Source organism: Canis lupus, chromosome 8 (genome assembly GCF_003254725.2).
Source record: "Canis lupus dingo isolate Sandy chromosome 8, ASM325472v2, whole genome shotgun sequence".
NCBI classification, from domain to species: domain Eukaryota; kingdom Metazoa; phylum Chordata; class Mammalia; order Carnivora; family Canidae; genus Canis; species Canis lupus.
In genome coordinates this window covers 62064723-62081016 of record NC_064250.1, presented here as the reverse complement: position 1 = coordinate 62081016, position 16294 = coordinate 62064723, and the positions used below count along the sequence as shown (strand labels likewise).

At 38.8% G+C, this 16294-nt stretch overlaps 1 protein-coding gene across 3 annotated transcripts in view; it reads left to right on the top strand.

The window, feature by feature from the left end:
• Positions 1-16294, top strand: part of RPS6KA5 (ribosomal protein S6 kinase A5) — a 170927-nt gene that overhangs the window by 36934 nt on the left and 117699 nt on the right. For 2 of the 3 annotated variants that reach the window (XM_025442351.3, XM_049113416.1), the window contains one exon: positions 15169-15240. The exons of the other annotated variant lie outside the window; for it this stretch is intronic. In XM_025442351.3, coding sequence (XP_025298136.1) covers positions 15169-15240 — 72 coding nt within the window. The remainder of the gene's footprint in view (positions 1-15168; positions 15241-16294) is intronic. 3 annotated transcript variants of the gene reach the window in all.

The window sequence follows — 16294 nt, the reverse complement described above, 5'->3', positions numbered from 1 at the left end:
AAAAACTTGTAACATTTAAGAATAATGCATTAATAAATAATCTATTTTTATAAAATCGAAGAACAAGTTGCTTGGATGATGTGGCATAAGATGTCCCAAAAATGTGTGCATCTTGAAAAATAAGTCTTAGAAACTTTATATTGCTATTAGAAAATATGTGGCTTTTCTAAAAAGCAAGCATTCCCTTTGATAAGCAGATATGTGTGTAAAATAATAACCATGTAAACATCAAGAAAATTCTTGTTAAATCTGAAAATCTTCAAGATTTATAACATCCATGTTTAAAAAATATTTTCATGGGGAAAAAAAACCCCAAACAAAAAGATACTTTCATGGTTCTTTACAGCTCTTGTATTTTTGTATCGAGGCATGATTTACATACAGTAGAATTCACCCTTGACATACAGTTCTGAGTTTTAGCAAATGAATAGGGTTCATATACAACACTTTGAAAATATGTCTTGTCCTCTGTTCCAAGCACTTTATGATTTCTTTTTTTTTAAAGATTTATTTATTTATTTATGATAGACATAGAGAGAGAGAGAGAGAGAGAGAGGCAGAGACACAGGAGGAGGGAGAAGTAGGCTCCATGCCGGGAGCCCAACATGGGACTCGATCCCGGGACTCCAGGATCGTGCCCTGGGCCAAAGGCAGGTGCCAAACCACTGAGCCACCCAGGGATCTGCACTTTATGATTTCATGGGTCACCTAAGGATTGTCATTTTGAATTGAAGAGATTGTGCCACAGCTACTCCGAATTTCATGATTTTAGTAATTTCCGATGTTTTCACTTTGTGCCTAGCAGTATTAATGAATATTAAGGAATTCCCTTTTTTTTTCTTTTCCTAATTTCAGTGCCTAAGTGTAGCCTTTATTATTTCTGGCCTCAACCATTGCATCAACCTGTGTGTTGGCTTTGGTGTCTTCATGTGAATTCCTTTCTAATTCATTGTCCATGCTCCTGCTACTGTTGCTGCTGGTGTTTCTCAGGTACAGAAATGATTATCTTAATCCACAGTTTAAAATCTTTCACTGGCTCCTATTGCTTTTGGAACAAAATATAGACGTTGGTGTTTCTCAGGTACAGAAATGATTATCTTAATCCACAGTTTAAAATCTTTCACTGGCTCCTATTGCTTTTGGAACAAAATATAGACCTTTTCAAATCGGAGTCTCCATGAACTGGTTCCTGCCTTGCATCTCGCTGTGCTTTCTTGCCCTTTCCTTCTTTTGCATTTGCCTGTCTGCACTAATTGCAGATTCTCAGGTATGCCATGTTCTCTGTCATCTTGGTGCTTTTATGTGTTTTTTTCTGATGAATAGGCTTTTTCCCCCTCCCCATCTGTACCTCACTTCCCCAAACCTTCAGATGTGGCAAGATGCCCTCTTGGTACTCTGCCTCTTACCTCTTTGGTAGTGGTTGTACGTTGGGCTTCCTCACTTGCCTGGGTGCCTCCCCTGGACCCTGCCCTGCTTGGCATCAGGGAGTATGTCTGCTCCAGTATTGCCTCTGATTTGCACAATACTGGATTTGCTCAGTCAGTAGACTCTGTAGTTAAATGTAGAGTATAATGACCACATAAAGCCTACAGTACAGGCAGGGAGAAGAAAAATGTATTATCACAGCAGTGGGCACCAGGATTCCTTGTATGGAGGGAACTACCCTGGGGGCATTGTCTTGATATCAAGCCCACTTAGGGGTGTGAGTATGGATGTTAGTTAGGGCTGAGAGGTCAGGAGTGGAGGAAGCTGCTTGACAGAAGACAAGGGGACCAGTTTGTTGGTTTTTGCTCCTAAGAGGGAAGGAGAGAGAGAAAAGGAGGAAAGTCAAAAGAGCATTGCAAGGCCAGGGAATAGGTGAGATAAAGGCCTCCTCCCTCCAGGCTAGAAGATGGTGGGAAATTAGGACTGTTGGGATCCCTGGGTGGCGCAGCGGTTTGGCGCCTGCCTTTGGCCCAGGGCGCAATCCTGGAGACCTGGGATCGAATCCCACGTCGGGCTCCCGGTGCATGGGGCCTCCTTCTCCCTCTGCCTGTGTCTCTGCCTCTCTTTCTCTCTCTCTGTTACTATCATTAAAAAAAAAAAAAAAAAAAAAAAAAAAGAAAGAAATTAGGACTGTTGCTACTTTCAGGTCCCCTTTAGTTGTTGCCATATGTACCAATCCTCTGCCTTTCTCTGGAAATCTTCCCCGAAGTCTCTTATACTAAGGAATGGTTTCTGCATGTGTTCAGGTTTTGTTCCTGCCTTTTATAGAACTCAGAGGTGAACTCAGTGTTGTGTCTGGATTCGTGTGGTGCAGAATAGAGGTGATGCCTGAGGGACCTCAGAGGGGGCTCTGGACCAGCACAGGCTGTGACTCTGCCCATTTGAGTCCCTTTAGCGTACAGAGCTGGCAAGCAAGCCCCAGCTAGTAACTAGGATCCATACATGAGAAAAGACTGGAAATGAATGTACGGAATGAGAGTAGCTCCTATGAGCATGGTGGGGTTATAATCGCCCGCCTTGGAGGCTTTCTCTGTTACAGGTCATGAGAGAAGAAGAGTTTTAAAAAGAGGAAAATGTCTACAGTAATGTGCTGTGTTCTTATTCACACCAGTACTTGGAAATTAGAGATTAATGTTGATGTTAAAATTGAAGGTGCTAGAAAGGGGAAGGTGAAACAGATCATTGAAGAATAGGGAATTTGAGGCAGGACTGAAACTCCTTTCTTTACCAAAAAAAACAGGAACTTTTTTATTAACTTGTTAAGCTTTGTCCCCTCCCCCTTTTATTTAATTGATGCGATAATGTCTCAGGAAGACAAACCTATTAAGAGCCTGAAAGTTGGACAAGTATTTTTGTAGACAAGAGTGTAGTGTTTAAGCTTCCTAAGTTGATGTTCTGTAGATCACAGATTTATAATAAATTGTAGTTTAATTATTTCGGTTTCAGCTGCGGCAAGCTCTTTCCCTACTTCCTACTGCACTCACAGCTGACTCTCACAACGCTGCTTTCTGTAATTGTTCTCCTTTTCTTCTGAGATGAAAACAGTCACAAAACTGTTGACAAGGTCACAGTACACTGCCGCAGTGTCTTGTGTATACTGCTGTTAATGAGGTGTTCCTCGATGGTGACAAATAGGGTTCAATGCTGGATTGTTCTGTTAATTGCATTTCTTTTTCATGCCCCGATTTCATACAGATAGCTATGATTACAATCTCAAAAGACTGATATATCAACCCAGATGATACCTTACCATTTTAGAATGACACATGAGCAATTACATGAAACACTTGTGTTTGCTTGATTAGTGCATTTTTTCCTTTGGGGTAAGAATCTCAGGTTAAAGTTGGATTGGTTGCTGAGTATGGAATTAGAAAAAAGGGGCAGCCTGGGTGGCTCAGCAGTTTAGCGCCACCTTCAGCGCAGGGCCTGATCCTGGAGACCTGGGATGGAGTCCCACATCGGGCTCCCTGCATGGAGCCTGCTTCTCCCTCTGCCTGTGTCTCTGCCTCTCTCTCTCTCTTTCTCTGTCTCTCATGAATAAATAAATAAATTCTTAAAAAAAAAAAAAAGGAAATTGGCTGAGTGCTTTATGAGTGAAAGGCTTAGGAGCATAGTAAGGCCATCTCCAGGTTAGAGGTGTTGCTTCCTAGGGGACCTGACATTTGAAGCTGGTAATCAGGTTGTCCCTTGGAAAATGCTAGAAACACATCACCCAACTTGGCATTCTGTTTTTTAGCTTTCATTTTTTCCAGTCTACCTTTTGTTATCCATTCTCTAAATATTTTAGTTTGTTTTGATTTGCATAGATCAAGTTCTATGCTGTTTATAGTGATTTTATCTCATAAGGTGATTTTTATAGATCTTATTTCATCCCCCTGTGTATTTTAGCCATGCTTATTTCTGAGGTGTTTTACTCTTGCTTCAATTGCACTGCTTCTCAGATACTCCCTTCGGAGACCATTTGTGTCCAGTAGAAAGGCTGTATATAATCTTTTTTTCCATCCTTTACATATCCTTATTCTTCACTGTCTTTTAATTCTTTCTTCTAACTCTTTCTGTCTAGATCCCATTATTTATCACTTCCAACCCTCTCTCTCATCTGACTGCTAAGTTGGAAAAATATTTCATATGATTCTTTCCCATTTTCACTCTATTCCGTCCTTTCATATCTTTAAATGAATTATTTATATCCGTTGTTTTTAAGGATGTTATTTTATTTATTCATCTCCATCCATATCCATATACCCTGACCTCCCAACTAGATTTGAGGGTAAAACTATGACTCTGGAACAGCCAAGTGGAAGAGATTCTTAGGGCAAGTTATTGATAGTAGGGGGAGGGAATGTGGGACTTCCATGTCCTATCAGGGAGCACCACCATCCCACCTCAGCACCTCTGTGTGTGTACCAACCCGAACCTTTCAGAATCACTGTTCAGGGGTTTTTCCTGGAGGTTTCTTGATATAGGCATGGCTGGTTAAATCACTGGCCTTGGTTATTAACTTAATCCCTAGCCCCTCTCCTTTCCCGGAAGGAGGCGCAGGGGTGGTGGGGGCGGTGAAGCTGAGTCTTCTAGGTCTTTCTAGCAGCCAGCCCCCATCCTGAAGATATCTGGGTCCCCTTAGCCTCCAGTCATCTCAGCATACAAAAGACACTCATACCACTCTGGAGAGTCCTAAGCTTCTAGGAGCTGCGTGCTGGGAACCTGGACAAAGACCAAATATATATTTCCCATTCTACCACATTTGACTTCATTGGTAATTGGTGGTGGGATGGGGGTTGGGGGGGAGTAGTGTTGGCATTCTTTCTTTGGATTCTATCCGCTGTTCATTTTTTCAACTTTTCTCTGGCTCTTTCTGCATCCGAACTTCTGGTCTTCATCAAGATCTGCTCTTCTTTCCATGTAGTCTCCCAAGGGCTTTCTTCTTAAAGCATTTGCTCTTCTCTTAATAACTTTTTCCCTTTCTGCCCTTCTAAGTTTTCTGGGATTCCTGTAACAAAAGACAGATTAACAATTTTATGTAGCAACTTTTCTGTGACATGAGAGCCTCTTCCTACATAAGGAAATGAAGACCCAGGAGACAAACTGGAGCATTTTCATGTTAGGTTTGATGGGGTGGAAGGTTGTAGAATGGGTATGAGAGGACAAAGATACAGTGTACATGTAACCTGGGAGAACTTAGTAAGGCCTGTTTGTTCAGACTCTTCCCTGTGTCCTCTGTCCAGAGATAGGCAAGCTCCTTTCTCTGGGTATAGCGAGGGTGCCTCTTGGAGAGTTTTATGATTTGCTTCATGGGGAGGTCAGAAACTCCTTTCCTGTACCTGATGTCGATTTTCTGATTCCTTCAGTTTCAAATAGTCAATGTGCCAAAGTGCCATGTTTGGCAGGTAGCATGTTCTAAACCCCATCAGCATGCTGTCTCTGCCAAACTTCATTTCCTTGTCTAGAACTGTCTACACGGCAGCCTTTTTGGGATGCCCTGCCATCACTTCAAAATCAGTGTTGAAACCCCAAAACTTCCCCTTTCAACCTTCCTTTTCAACTTCCCCTTGCAACAATATTCGTTGACAACACTACCATTTACCAGACTTTCGTGTCTTGTACCTTTTTTTTTTTTTTAAAGATTTATTTATTTCAGAGAGAGAGCACGTGTGTGCAAGTGAGAGGAGGGGCAGAGGGAGAGGGAGAGAAGCAGACTCTGCACTGAGAAAGGAGCCCTACATGGGGTTCGATCCCAGGACCCTGAGATCACCACCTGAGCCAAAATCAAGAGTCTGACATTAACCTAACTGAACCACCCAGCACCCCATTTCTTGTACTCTAGGTATGGGCCAATGGGGGGGATAAAAGTTGAATTTATCTATCTTTGAACGTGGGGAACCTATCCTGTTTGCATTTGTGGTCTCAGCATCCAAGTCAGGTATTCAGCAAGTGTTTCTTGAACTGAACATTTTTCAGTGATTCTTAGGCTCATTCCTGCCTTTTTTATTCTAGTTTCTACCCAGACCAGATTCTTGTTAGCACACATCCAATTGATTGCATTAACCTCTCCCTCTTTTAGCTTTTGTCTTCCCTTGCTTGCTATCCACATGGCATACCGCTGCCAAAGTAATTTTCTAAAACCTTACTTTCATCTTGTCAAGAGCCATTACTGCTTATGGATTCAGTTCAAGCTAATTAGTCTGGCAGGCTAGGTTTTGAATCATCTAGTTTGGGGAACTTATTTGATGTGATATTTTTGCTATTTTTCCAACATAAGCCCATCATAGCTAATTAGAACAATCCTCTTCTTATTCTGTACTAGGGAAGTATTTATTCTCACTTATGCCTTTTCTCCAGATATTTTTCTAGCCCAGAATTCCCTAGCCTTTCTTGCATTTTCAAATCCTGTGTTTCTTAAAGACCTAACAGCTGGCTTTGGTGTCTGTAGGTACTCAGTGAATATTTGTTAAATGAGTAAATGAGAATTTGTATTCTCAATGAACATTTTTAAGTAGTTTCACATGATAGTGATATTCCCCTTATTGTCCATAGACTCCATAATCTTATAAATTTTATTTCTTGTAGCTTATTGCAAATTTAAGAAATAATTAATCTGTTGAATAAAATCTGGTTTATGAGTATCTCACTCATATACCAACAACTGTCTTTAAATGGCTTCAGAAGCATTATTACTTTTCCTTATTTCTACTTTAATTGTAAAAGTGCTTTAAATTAAGCCTTTTCTTAGCTTTAACACAAGTGAATTATTGGATCTAATCAAATGATTTCAGCACATGCTCTGAGCAATTACATTTATGCAGCTTAGCAGAAACTATGGCAACAAAATGAAAAATGTGTTTTTCCTGATTTTTTTCCTCCATAAGATTGGGAAGTTCTGGCTTAAACATCTCAACTTACAAAGAAATGGTCATAAATAATATGCATTATAAATTACATTCGGTAGTAGAATTGCCTAGAAAGTTGGGTTAAGAAGCCATTTATCATTCATAGATTTATGGCTCAAATCCTGGAAGAATATGCCAAGGAATAACAATAGTAATCTTTGGTGGGGATATGGGAGATTTTCAGGGTCTACTTAAGGTTTATTTATATTGTCTATTTTTTTAAAGCCACAAACCAGTATTATTTTATGATAATAGTATAACAAACAACAAAGTTATTTAAAGTTGGGAGAAAAGACAGTTATCTGGTTTTTCTAAATTTATTATTTAAAAAATTACATCGGCCATATTTTTCTACACAACACATAACCATATTATTATTCGATGAGCCAAAGGAATCCAGTTGTAGTGTCAGAAACCAAGTACAGGGCAGCCGGGGTGGCTCAGCGGTTTAGCACCGCCTTCAGCCCAGGGTGTGATCCTGGAGACCCAGGATGAGTCCCATGTTGGGCTCCCTACATGGAGCCTGCTTCTTCCTCTGCCTGTGTCTCTGCCCCTCTCTCTCTGTGTCTCTCATGAATAAATAAATAAAGTCTTAAAAAAAAAAGAAACCAAGTACATTATATTCATTGTGTAAGACAAGATTTTTCTTTTAAGAGCTATTAATAATTCAGACTGATATCTAAAGAGAATCTGTTAAACATTGAAATTCATTTGAGTTTTGGCAGTTTTAAAAGATCCATTGACTTCTTATTAAAGAACTTGTGAAAATCAGTTTTAAAAGTGATTTCCTAACCAGGAGGTACACATTAAAGGATAATAACACTAATGAAGAAGTGAAGGATTTTCAATGGGGTAGTTTCTGATATTTTAATTAAAAAAAATGGTGAAAACTACTTTATGAAAGCATTACAACTGTTCACACAAATGAATAAACTGAATAATGCATTAATGTAAAAACTATAAATGCTGTCTAAGCTGATGAACTGTAGAGAGAGGCCTAATATAGACTTTGAAAAGCTTAAAAATACTTTCTTTTAGCCCGTGCTTACTAATATTTAACAACTCATGAGGTGTAGGCATCAAAATAGCTGCCAGATAAAAACAACTGACTTGGCAATACTATTATGAACCAACTAAATATAAATAGGTCCAGTCTATGTTTGTTGATACCCTTTGTTATTTTATATATTTGTAAAGAGTCTTCACAAGACTTGTTTCTGTGGAAAGGAGGTAATCCTTTTAGTTGGGAATTAGGAGCTGAGGGTAAGGTGTTGGTGCCAAGTTTTACAGCCAGAAATTCAGAAATGCCCAAAGTGCCCAGCCAGTACACTCTTAGCCCTGGAGAGTCATGAGGGAGCTGAGTTGTCTGTGAGGAGCAGCCAGTGGGACTCAGAGTGCCGCATTGGTAAAGGCCGTGCAAACTTCCAGCTCATCACTCTAAGGCAACTCCTTAGAGATGCCTTGGTGCAAGTGGTTCAGGCTTAAGGCCTAAGTCTGGATTCCTTCCCTCCCAGCCTCATCTAGTCACCATATTGGGACCAGTATGTTAGATGTGTGTGAATTAGAAAATGGGGGGGGAGGGGGAGAACAAACTAGTCAGTGAACACCAAGTCCCAAAGAACCTCTGAATCTGCTTTGTCGACTACAGTATACAGTACCTCCCCCGCCTTATCCATGAGAGAGATGTTCCAAGACCCCCAGCAGATACCCAAAACCGTGCATAGTACCAAACCTCCTCTGTACCATGCATTTTCCTCTGCATGCATTCCTATGATAAAATTTAATTTATGAATTAAGCACAGTAAGAGATTAACAATAACTAATAATCAGGACAGTTACAATATACTATAATAAAAGTGGTGTGAATATGATCTCTCTCTCAGACTGTCTTATGGTACTGAATCCACCTTTCTTGTGATGATGGTGAGATAATAAAATGCTTTCGTGATGAGCCGAGGTGAGGTGAGTGATGTAGGCATTGGGACAGAGTGTGAGGCCACAGCTGGCCTTCTGAGAATGCATTAGCAGAAGGATCATCTGCCCCTGACCCATGGCGAACTGCAGGTCACTAAGAGCGCAGGTCACTGAACCTGCAGAAGGTGAAGCTGTGGATAACGAGGAACTGCTGTATAGTGAAGGAGAGGTGCAAGAGAATAGCCATTGGGCCCTAGTGGGTCAGGCTAGGCCAAGAGTTTGAGGCAGTAAAACAGACCTTGTGTAGAGACCGTTATTTGAACACAGTGACCCCATATACTGCTAATTGTGCCCTGTTAGGATTTTAGATTCTTGAGTGATTAGAGTAGTAGCTTCTCTTACCTCTGGAGAGGACTAGACAGGAGGTGGGCAGAGGTATGCCTGGCACAGGAGAAGGAGCTCCTGCAACCACAATAAAGTGCCATTTATTTTCACATATGGAGGAAAACAATGGACAGTTCTGTTTCTCACTTGTAAAGGCTTCCTTCTGGCACAGTCTGGCCCCAGGCGTGAGTAGCTCCTCACCATCTGATCAGTGTGCATCTGGGACTTCACTAAGGCATGTAATGACTCAGAAATGCAGATTTCTGTAATTGACTGATGTTTACTTCACCTCCAAGGTGAAATACGATGTGTAAATATTTTAGGTCTTGTTCTAATAAATGTTGATGGTGTTCCTGGGAAGTTTGAGCTCTTGATCTGAGGTTAACAATTTAAGAGAAATATAGTTTATTTTTAGACTTTCATGTTCAAAGACTTCTAATTATAATGACAAGTAATAGCATAGAAATGAGAACCATTTAGACACCTAGACTCACATGCTCAAATATGTGTTTGTCAGTGCTTAGGATTCTAAATAATATTCTCTTTACCATTTTTTAAAAAGATTTTATTTATCCATTCATGAGAGACACAGAGAGAGGGGCAGAGACACAGGCAGAGGGAGAAGCAGGCTGCATGTAGGGAGCCCGATGTGGGACTCGATCCCCGGTCTCTAGGATCAACCCCTGGACTGAAGGCGGCACTTAACCGCTGAGCCACCAGGGCTGCCCTACCATTTGTTTTTATGTGTTTTGTTGTTAACATGATGAAAAAGATCTTTATAACTAATAAATTCTCCCCATGCCTAAATCTTGATACAGGATGTCTGATTACTTACTTTGCCTATCAGATGTAATGTAAAATATGTAATGTAAAATATATTAAGTTCAAGAACCCTAAAATGAGTTTAAATCACCTTTTTAATTTTATTTTACTTTTTGAAGTTAACTTACTAGAGTAGTAAAGTAAAAACTTTGTAATTGCAGGGGAGAAGAACCTTTCCCTTCTTCTAGGTTCTTTGGCTGGCCTAATAGTTAAATTGACAACACGAATTAACGGGAGAAAAAACATTTAATTTTGTATGTACAGGAGCCTATAGAAATAAGAGACTCAAAGAAGTCACCAAAGCAGGTAGTTTTGTGAAAATTGACAAGATAGAAGGGTTTGGGTTTGGGGTAGAAAATTAGTGAGGAAGTAACAAAGTTTGTTTACATAGCTTTCTGGGCCCCAAATCTCTTATTTCTGGTAATAAGGATGCCTTTTATCCTCCTGGTACAGGGAAGGTACGTTTCAAATGAGAGATTTATTTCCTGCTTTCCTGGGCAGGTGGGGATGGGGGGCAAGAAGAGGAGGTCTGTTTTTCTTTTCTTTCTCTGGCTGTTTCTTAAGTAACTTTAATTCAAAAGAATCAGCATGCCAAAGTGGCACATTTGGGGGTGGCATATTCTGCTCCCCTTCATCCTGTCTACAATATGAAGACTTTTGTTTCTTGTAATTTCAGAAAAAAGACCCCCTACTAGAGAATTCCTTTGTAGAAAACAACTGTAAAACCTGGATTTAATGTTAAAAAGCAACTATTTAAGGCTCTTGAGAGTGAACAGAAGCAGATAGATTCCACTGGGGAGTACACAGTTGGAGGAGGGAAGGAAGGGAGCTATAAGAAGTAACTTTGCCTTTTCACTGATTTTAGCTTCAGGCTAAGTACAGTCTGTACTCTGGAGACTGGTGGAAAAACAATAGTCTCTCTGGCCGGGGAGACTAGAAAACTGAAACCAGAGAACCCTGCTTCTCTGAAGATAGTAGAGAAATCCCAGAAGAAGAAGAGCCAGGGGAGGAAGAGTCCTCACATTTTGTGAGCATACATCTCTTCCTAATCTCTGAGCCATGTATGAGTACAGTGGACTCAGAACAGCCCAGCTGAAGACAAAAAATCTAAACTGAGCTGGAGCTGCCTCCTAAGAAAGAGTTTATAGTTCAAGCCAACCCAAGATATTTGCCAGCTAAACAAAAGAACTCACTGGAGGAAAAAATAACAATCTTTAGTCTTCACATTAACATTTCTACAGTCCATAATTAACCCCATATATGGAGAATCAAGAAAATGGAAATTTTCTGAAGAGGAAGAAATCAGCTGAGTCCTATCCTGAGATGAATGAAATATTTGCAGTAGCAGACAATATTTTAAAAGCAACTGTTAGAATATCCTCAGTGAAATAAAATGTCATGCTCTCAGTGACTAATAAAACAAGAAATCCTATCAGATAAATAGAAACAATGGAAGAGAACCAAATGGAAGTTCTAAAATTAAAAGATACTACATTTGAAATAAAAATTCAGTAGATGGATTTAACAGTTGAATAGAGGTACAGAAGGAAAAGTACATGAACTTGAAGATGGAGCAATAGAAATTAATTTGAAGAACAGAAAGAAAACATATTGGGACAAAAAATGAGTCTCAAGGACCTTTTTGGTTGATTTAAATAATACAACATGCACGTAAATGGAACCTCAGAGGTTAGAGAGAATGGGATAGAAAAACATTTTTGAAAAGTTAAAGCAGAAATTCCCCAAATTTGTTGAAAAACAGAAACTTATAAGATACTCAGTGAATACCAGGCTGACTGAACCCAAAGAAGTACATGTCAAGACACATCATGGCAAAATTTTGGAAAGCCAAAGATAAATGTTGAAAGCAACACTAGAAAAATGATACATTTCAAATAGAGGAGCAATGATCCATTTAATGACTGACTTCCCCTCGGAAACCATGGAGGCTAAAAGAGAGTGGAAGAGCATGGTTAAAGTGCTGGAAGAAAAGAAAAACCTTATCCTGGAATTCTTTGTCAAAGGACAATATCCTTCAGAAATGAAGAGGATTCCAGAATTTGTTAGTGGTGACAGTGACACAATCTGTAAATAGACTAAAAACCTTGGACAGATACCCTTTAAAAGGGTGAGTTTTATAGAATATAGCTCAATGAAAAAACATAAGGCAAGAAAGACTTTTTCAGATAAAAGAAAACTCCAGAGAATTCTGCACTACCATAGATGTCAAAAGAAGTTCTTTCAGGCGAGGAAAACTTACACCGGATGAAATTTTGGATTCTTGGAAGAGATAAGAAAGATCATCAAAATTGAGAAATATCTATAGAAATGAGAAAGTCTCTGTCTTCTTTCTTTATAAATCGTATTATATAAGTTGTTCATATATAGCATGTATAGAAGGTATTAACTCCATATAATATATGTATCAGTATTCCAGAAAGAATGATTGCAAAGTTTCTATATTTGTAGGGAAATGGTACAGTAGTAATTATAAGAGGACTGTAAGTAATTAAAGAAGTATACTGTAATCCTTAGGGCAACAACTATACTAGTAATGCAAAGAAGTAGAGCTAAAATACCACTGTGAAAATTGAAATGAAATTCTAAAAAGCATTTCAGTGTTTTGTTGTTGTTGTTTTAAGTCAGAAAATATGGAACATGGGAACAAACAATAGAAAAGACAAGTTAAGGGGCCCCTGGCTGCCTTGGTTGGAAGAGCATGTAACTTGATCTTGGGGCCATGAGTTCAAGCCCCATGTTGGGTATGGAGATTACTTTAAATAAATAAAACTTAAAAAAAGTTAAAAACAAATAATAAAATGGTAGGCCCAAATCCAGCCATCTCAGCAGTTACATTAAATTGTTAATAAAATTCAGGGAGTATAGTTTTTTTTTGGAACATTAGAAAAGTTCAGAGATCTATTGCAAACATAGAACGTATAATTTTTTTTTGAAACATAGAACGTATAATTAACACCACTGTATTGTACACTTAAAAGTGGCTAAGGTGGGAAATTTATATTATGTGAATTTGACCACATTTAAAAAAATTTTAACTACGGATTTAGTTAAACTTTGGAAGGCCACTGAGGGCAGCCTTGGTGGCTCAGAGGGTTTAGCGCCGCCTCCAGCCCAGGGGTGATCCCAGAGACCCAGGATCGAGTCCCACATCAGGCTCCCTGCATGGAGCCTGCTTCTCCCTCTGCCTCTGTCTCTGCCTCTCTCTCTCTGTGTCTCTATGAATAAATAAATAAAATGCTTTAAAAAAATGAAAGGACACTGAAATCACTTACCTCCCTGAAACTTTTAATTCTAGAAGTTCCTATTTGGGTCTGATTTTCTCAAGTTGTGTTCCCAGAGCATTATTTACTTACAGACACTTATAGTAACACTTAGTTAAGGCATATAGCAAGCTCTGTATAAATTTAACTCACTGAGTCCTCATCACAACCCTGTGAGGTAGGTATTTTATTTTCTGCCGTTTTATTATGCTATATTTTCAAATATACAGAGAATTTGGAAGAATTACATGCCGAACACCCTTACACTCACTATCTAGATTCTGTAATTAACATTTTATCTGTTGGCTTTATCACATATCTGTCTATCCATACCTATATTCATCCATTAATCCATCTTATTTTTTCAATGCTTTTCAAAGCAAATTACAGACATCAGTATGCTTTGTGGGCAGGTATTTTTATTATCCTCATTTCACATGAGAAGGGACCTGAGACACAGAAGTTAAGTAATTAATTTAAGGTCGGATGGCTTTTAAGTGGTAGAACTAGGATTTGAGCTAAGCCTGCCTTAACTACATCTACAGAATGCTGGTTGACTTAATAGGTATTACCATAAAAAATAATTTTGTGATCCAATAAACTTGACAAGTATAGTATCTCGGTTTTGAAGATTCACATGCAGATTTTCATGGTGTGGAATCTGTGAAGTTCAGCAGTAAAGAAACCTGATTAACTTTGTTTAAGCCAACCATTTCAAGTTTAGCATGTTTTCCTCCAGATATAACATCTATTAACATCTTGTAGGATAGGATCAGAATCAATGGAATATAGTTCAGAAGTAATATGTAATTACTTATGGTTTATAAGATATTCTAATTTTGTTTGTTTAGGACAGAATATGCCTTTAAAGAGTTTACACTTTTTAAACAAATTTTAGAGCTGGCAGAGATCTTATACTTTATTGAGACCAGTGCTTTCATTTCAGAGACAAGGGAACTGAGACACAGGGTAGTCAGATGACTAATGCAGGCTATATGGTGTGCAGGTGTTTATTGGCAGAAATGGGAGTAAAGGGGCACCTGGGTGGCTCAGTCAGTTAAGCATCCAAATCCTGATTTTGGCTCAGGTCATGATCTCAGGGTGGTGAAATTGAACCCTGCATGGGGCTCTGCGCTCTGTGCAGAGTCTGCTTGGGATCCTCTCCCTCTGCCTCTCCTTCTGCTCATGTTCTGTCTTTCTCTCCCCCCCCCCTTTTTTTTAAGATTTTTATTTATTTATTTTAGAGAGAAAGTAGATGAAGGCGAGAGAGAGAGAGTATGAGCTGAGGAAGGGGCAGAGGGAGAGGGAGAAGCAGTCTCTCTGCTGAGCAGGGAGCCTGATGTGGGGCTGGATCCCAGGACCCTGGGATCATGACTGAGCTGGAGGCAGATGCCTAATTGACTGAGCCACCCAGGCCCCCCACCCCGCTTTCTAAAATAAACAAAATAAATCTTTTAAAAAAAAGAGATGGAATTAGAACCTAGCTAGATGCTGGGGATGATATTTAGTAGACACTCAATAAATATGTTAAATAAATGAATACATTGCGTAAATATGTCTAGTTTTCTTTATTCTGCGTATCTAGCTGCATGTTGGAATTTGTGTTTATTTCATATTATCTTGATCAGTAGTGAGTCTATTAACACCTTATTTTTATGTTAACCTTAGGTACAAATGATATGTAGCTACTAAATTCTAAAAAAAGTTTTCCTGTAATATATAACATACGGAAAATTGCACAAAACATAGCTTTTTGTTTAACAAATATTTATAAAGTGAACCTTTGCTTAACCACACAAGTCAAGTGATAAAACATTGCTGGTATTTCAGAAGCCCCCTTGGGCGCCCTCCTGTTGCTGATCCCCTTAATTATTTTTTTCTCTTTCTTTTTTTAGCTAATTTAACAGGACATGCAGAGAAGGTGGGGATTGAAAATTTTGAGCTCCTGAAGGTTCTAGGAACTGGAGGTAAGTCTTAAAACATTTTCTTTTAAGCTAAAGTTATTCTTATGACAAAGGACTGATAATCCTCAATACGGAAATCAGTTAAAAATTTAAAAGCATAAGAGATCCAATAGGAGAACTGTCAAAGAACACGAACAAATGATTCATAGAAGAAATACAAAAGAAAAAATTTGGAAGAATTGGCAAGGATGTAGGAAAACCAATTTCTTTTACCCTGCTGTTGGGAATGTAAATTAGCTCGATCTTTACATAGGACGCAATATTAAAATCATAAACATATATAGTGAGCTTGTTACTTGCCAAGTACTCTGTGAAATACTTTATACTGATTAACTCATTCAGTCCTCACTCCACTTTATTCATATCCAATGGTCATCATGTTTCATGATGAAATACCCAAGAACCTTTGGAAACATAACAATATGAGATTGGTTAAATGGAACAAAGATCTTTATGTTCTGTAATCTATACAATTGGAATGAAATGATCTGTATTTAACATTTTTGAAAGTTCTGCATTCTGTCATAAGCTTAAAAAAGGCTACAGAAGAGAGCCATTACCCTGTACCATTTCTGTAAAAAAAAATGGTATGAATCCATGTCTGCCTATACACTTGACCCTTGAACAATGCACAGGGTTATGGGCATCAACACCCTGCACTGTTGGAAATCTGTAGGTAACTTTTGATTCCTCCAAAACTTAACTACTAACAGCCTACTTTGACTGGAAGCCTTACTGATAACATAAACAGTTGATTAACACATATTTTTCATGTTGTATTATTATATACTGTATTCTTATACTAAAGCTAGGGAAAAGAAAATGTTATTAAGAAAATAATAAGAAATTGAGGCATCTGGGTGGCCTTTGTGTCGTGGGCCTTGCTGTATGAGCTCTTCCTAATTTTCCTGAGTAGTTTAGCAGATTCTGTGGAGCCAGCTTCTGCAGCTGCCAGCAAATAAACCCCATGACTTATTTTCACCAACTAAGTGTCTTATTGTCAGGAAGAGTATCGTCTGATTGTCATCTTGGGAGATTTTACTGTGCATTCTCTCCT